The 2500-nt window shown below is 50.1% G+C and overlaps 1 protein-coding gene across 1 annotated transcript in view; it reads left to right on the top strand.

The window, feature by feature from the left end:
* slc4a2a (solute carrier family 4 member 2a) overlaps positions 1-2500 on the top strand; it is a 15503-nt gene that overhangs the window by 106 nt on the left and 12897 nt on the right. The window contains exons 2-5 of the mRNA XM_079348071.1: positions 631-749; positions 1039-1192; positions 1374-1560; positions 1696-1757. Of these exons, the coding sequence (XP_079204197.1) occupies positions 696-749; positions 1039-1192; positions 1374-1560; positions 1696-1757 (457 nt within the window). The 5' untranslated portion in view covers positions 631-695. The remainder of the gene's footprint in view (positions 1-630; positions 750-1038; positions 1193-1373; positions 1561-1695; positions 1758-2500) is intronic.

Here is a 2500-nt window from a genome sequence, read left to right as displayed (position 1 = left end):
ACCGGTCCAGTTTGTTGTTTAAGTGCAGAACAATAAAAACAGTGAATAATAAAAGATGTTGTTCAGGTGGTGAAACTTAAATTATAAAGAGTTACAAATGTAAGATTTAAAAGAAAAAAACATTACTGTTTCATTCTTTATCCACACATGACCATATTTGGACAAGAGGGTGGAGCCTGGGGATCAACAAACAGGAAGTTACCAAATGTGACTAGCTGTAGCTTCTCATCATGTGTATCTGTAATTTACAGTTAGTGTGGTTAAGTGAACATCTTCACCTTCTTTATTTTAAGAACAACAAAATTACCATATTTGGACGAGAGGGCGGAGCTTGGGAGGAGCAAGGGTTTCCCGACAATTTGTCCAAATATGGTCACTTCCTTTGGTGAATTTTCTTCGTGTAAACGTGACCTTTATTTGTTCACCCAAATACTAAAAGGCCTTTTTGTCATGTCTTCATGGTGGTGGTCTGTCAATCACAGGTAGCCCCGCCTCTAACTCCTCCCCCTTTCCTGTTCTCTTTGACTCTGAACGGACCTTAATGACGAAATGGATGTCATGTTGAAGAAGACATCAGGCACTTTCTTTTTCTTCATCTCAATGCTCTGTCCTCGTTTCTTCTGCTCTTAGGCCTCAGCTGAACCTCTGACCTCTGACCTCCTGCAGCCCTCTGACCTCTGACCTCTGGAGGAGCCATGAGCCTTCATCAGAACTCTCTCGGTCCTGGTGACAGCTTCAGTCTGTCTGCTGTGAGTCCAACCACCTATCATCATCATCGTCAGGACGTGACGTCACTGTGATGTCAAATCTAGGCTCAGATGGGGTTGCTATGGTAACAGGAGGCTGTGATGTCATCATTTGACTGGTGGTGCAGCAGTGCTGATTTTCTATTGGTTCTTGATGTTTGCTCTGGAGCTGAGGGGTGGACATATTCTAACACCTCAGCTGCTCTGTTACTGCCCCCTGCTGGTTCATGTGTAGGAGCAGTCTTACATTGTGCATGTGTGAAAACATTAAAGTCCCTCCTCTCTCGTGCAGTCTCTGGCTCCGCCCCCTCCACTTTGCCACAGCGATGAAGAAGAGGAGGATCTGAACAAGGCTTTTGATGTTCAGGGTTTTCAGGAGATCCTGGGTCCTGCAGCTCGCAGCCCCCCGGAGAAACGCCGAGTGTTCGACGAGCAGGACTACGAGGGTGAGGACTGACCACGTGTTTCATCGATAATCAGACGTCTCTGTCTGTCGTCATGGTGTCAAAGAGGCATCGATCAGCAGGTTTAGGAATGCACCTGGTTACCACGGTTACGCTGACAGCCTTAATCACAACTCAAATCGCTTCATATATAGTCAGCAAAAATGTGAATCTTCTGCTGCAGACCACCGCCACTTCTCTCCACACGTCCATCATCCTCTGTCCAAACCCCCCGCTGACATCAGGAGGAGGAGGACCAATGAGGAGGAGAGGCGAGGCTCCGCCCCTAACGCTGCAGCCACCATAGAAGAAGATCAGGAGGATGAAGAGTCTTACCGGGAGGAGAGGGGACGAACAACCACGCCCACCAGGTGAGAAAACATCCATACAGATACGTCTCCTCTCTGTCCTCCTCAGATAAACCTTTAACTCCTCCCCCTCCACAGTGACACACCCACCAAGTCGTCCAATCACAACGGCGTCTCAGCTGGCTGCATGGTGACCAGTGTGACCGCTGACGACGCTGAGGAGGAAACACTGACGTCAGTGGACCTGGACGGCATCAAGAGTCAGTACACCTGCGTCAGACACACCTTTCTCCCTACTGGAGGCAGCTGATTGGCTCAGAGCTGCAGACTCCCAGCATGCACTGGGGCTCAGGGTCAAGGCAGAAACAAAGTTTGTTCCCAAATGTAGAAGGAATTTGTTGAAAGATGAAAGATCCTTCTGTCACGTCTTCCCGTCATCATGTGACCTGAACACAACGCTGCGACCTACACGCCACACCCCCGGCCTCTATCTATTGTTCCTGTGTGTGTGTGTGTGTGTGTGTGTGTGTGTGTGTGTGTGTGTGTGTGTGTGAGGACTGGGCTGGATCCAGGAACATGAAGTCGCTCTCTGCTCTGCTCGTGATTAAACATTTGAACAGTTTGTTGATCGGCGGGCTGACGGCTGATCTCAGTGAGTACTCCATGTTGGACCTCGTCTGTGTTTCTGTCTCTGGGTCTCTGAGGGGGGGCGGCTGGTCCATGAGGTGGTCTTACAGTCTGTGTGTCAGAGAGTCTTGGTCTCTGAGGGGGGGCGGCTGGTCCATGAGGTGGTCTTCAGTCTGTGTGTCAGAGAGTCTTGGTCTCTGAGGGGGGGCGGCTGGTCCATGAGGTGGTCTTACAGTCTGTGTGTCAGAGAGTCTTGGTCTCTGAGGGGGGGCGGCTGGTCCATGAGGTGGTCTTACAGTCTGCGTGTCAGAGAGTCTTGGTCTCTGAGGGGGGACGGCTGGTCCATGAGGTGGTCTTACAGTCTGTCGTCTTGTTT

Source organism: Symphodus melops (genome assembly GCF_947650265.1).
Source record: "Symphodus melops genome assembly, chromosome: 7".
In the NCBI taxonomy this organism is placed as follows: domain Eukaryota; kingdom Metazoa; phylum Chordata; class Actinopteri; order Labriformes; family Labridae; genus Symphodus; species Symphodus melops.
Note: the sequence above shows the minus strand (reverse complement) of the source record. Positions and strands in the feature narration are given on the sequence as shown.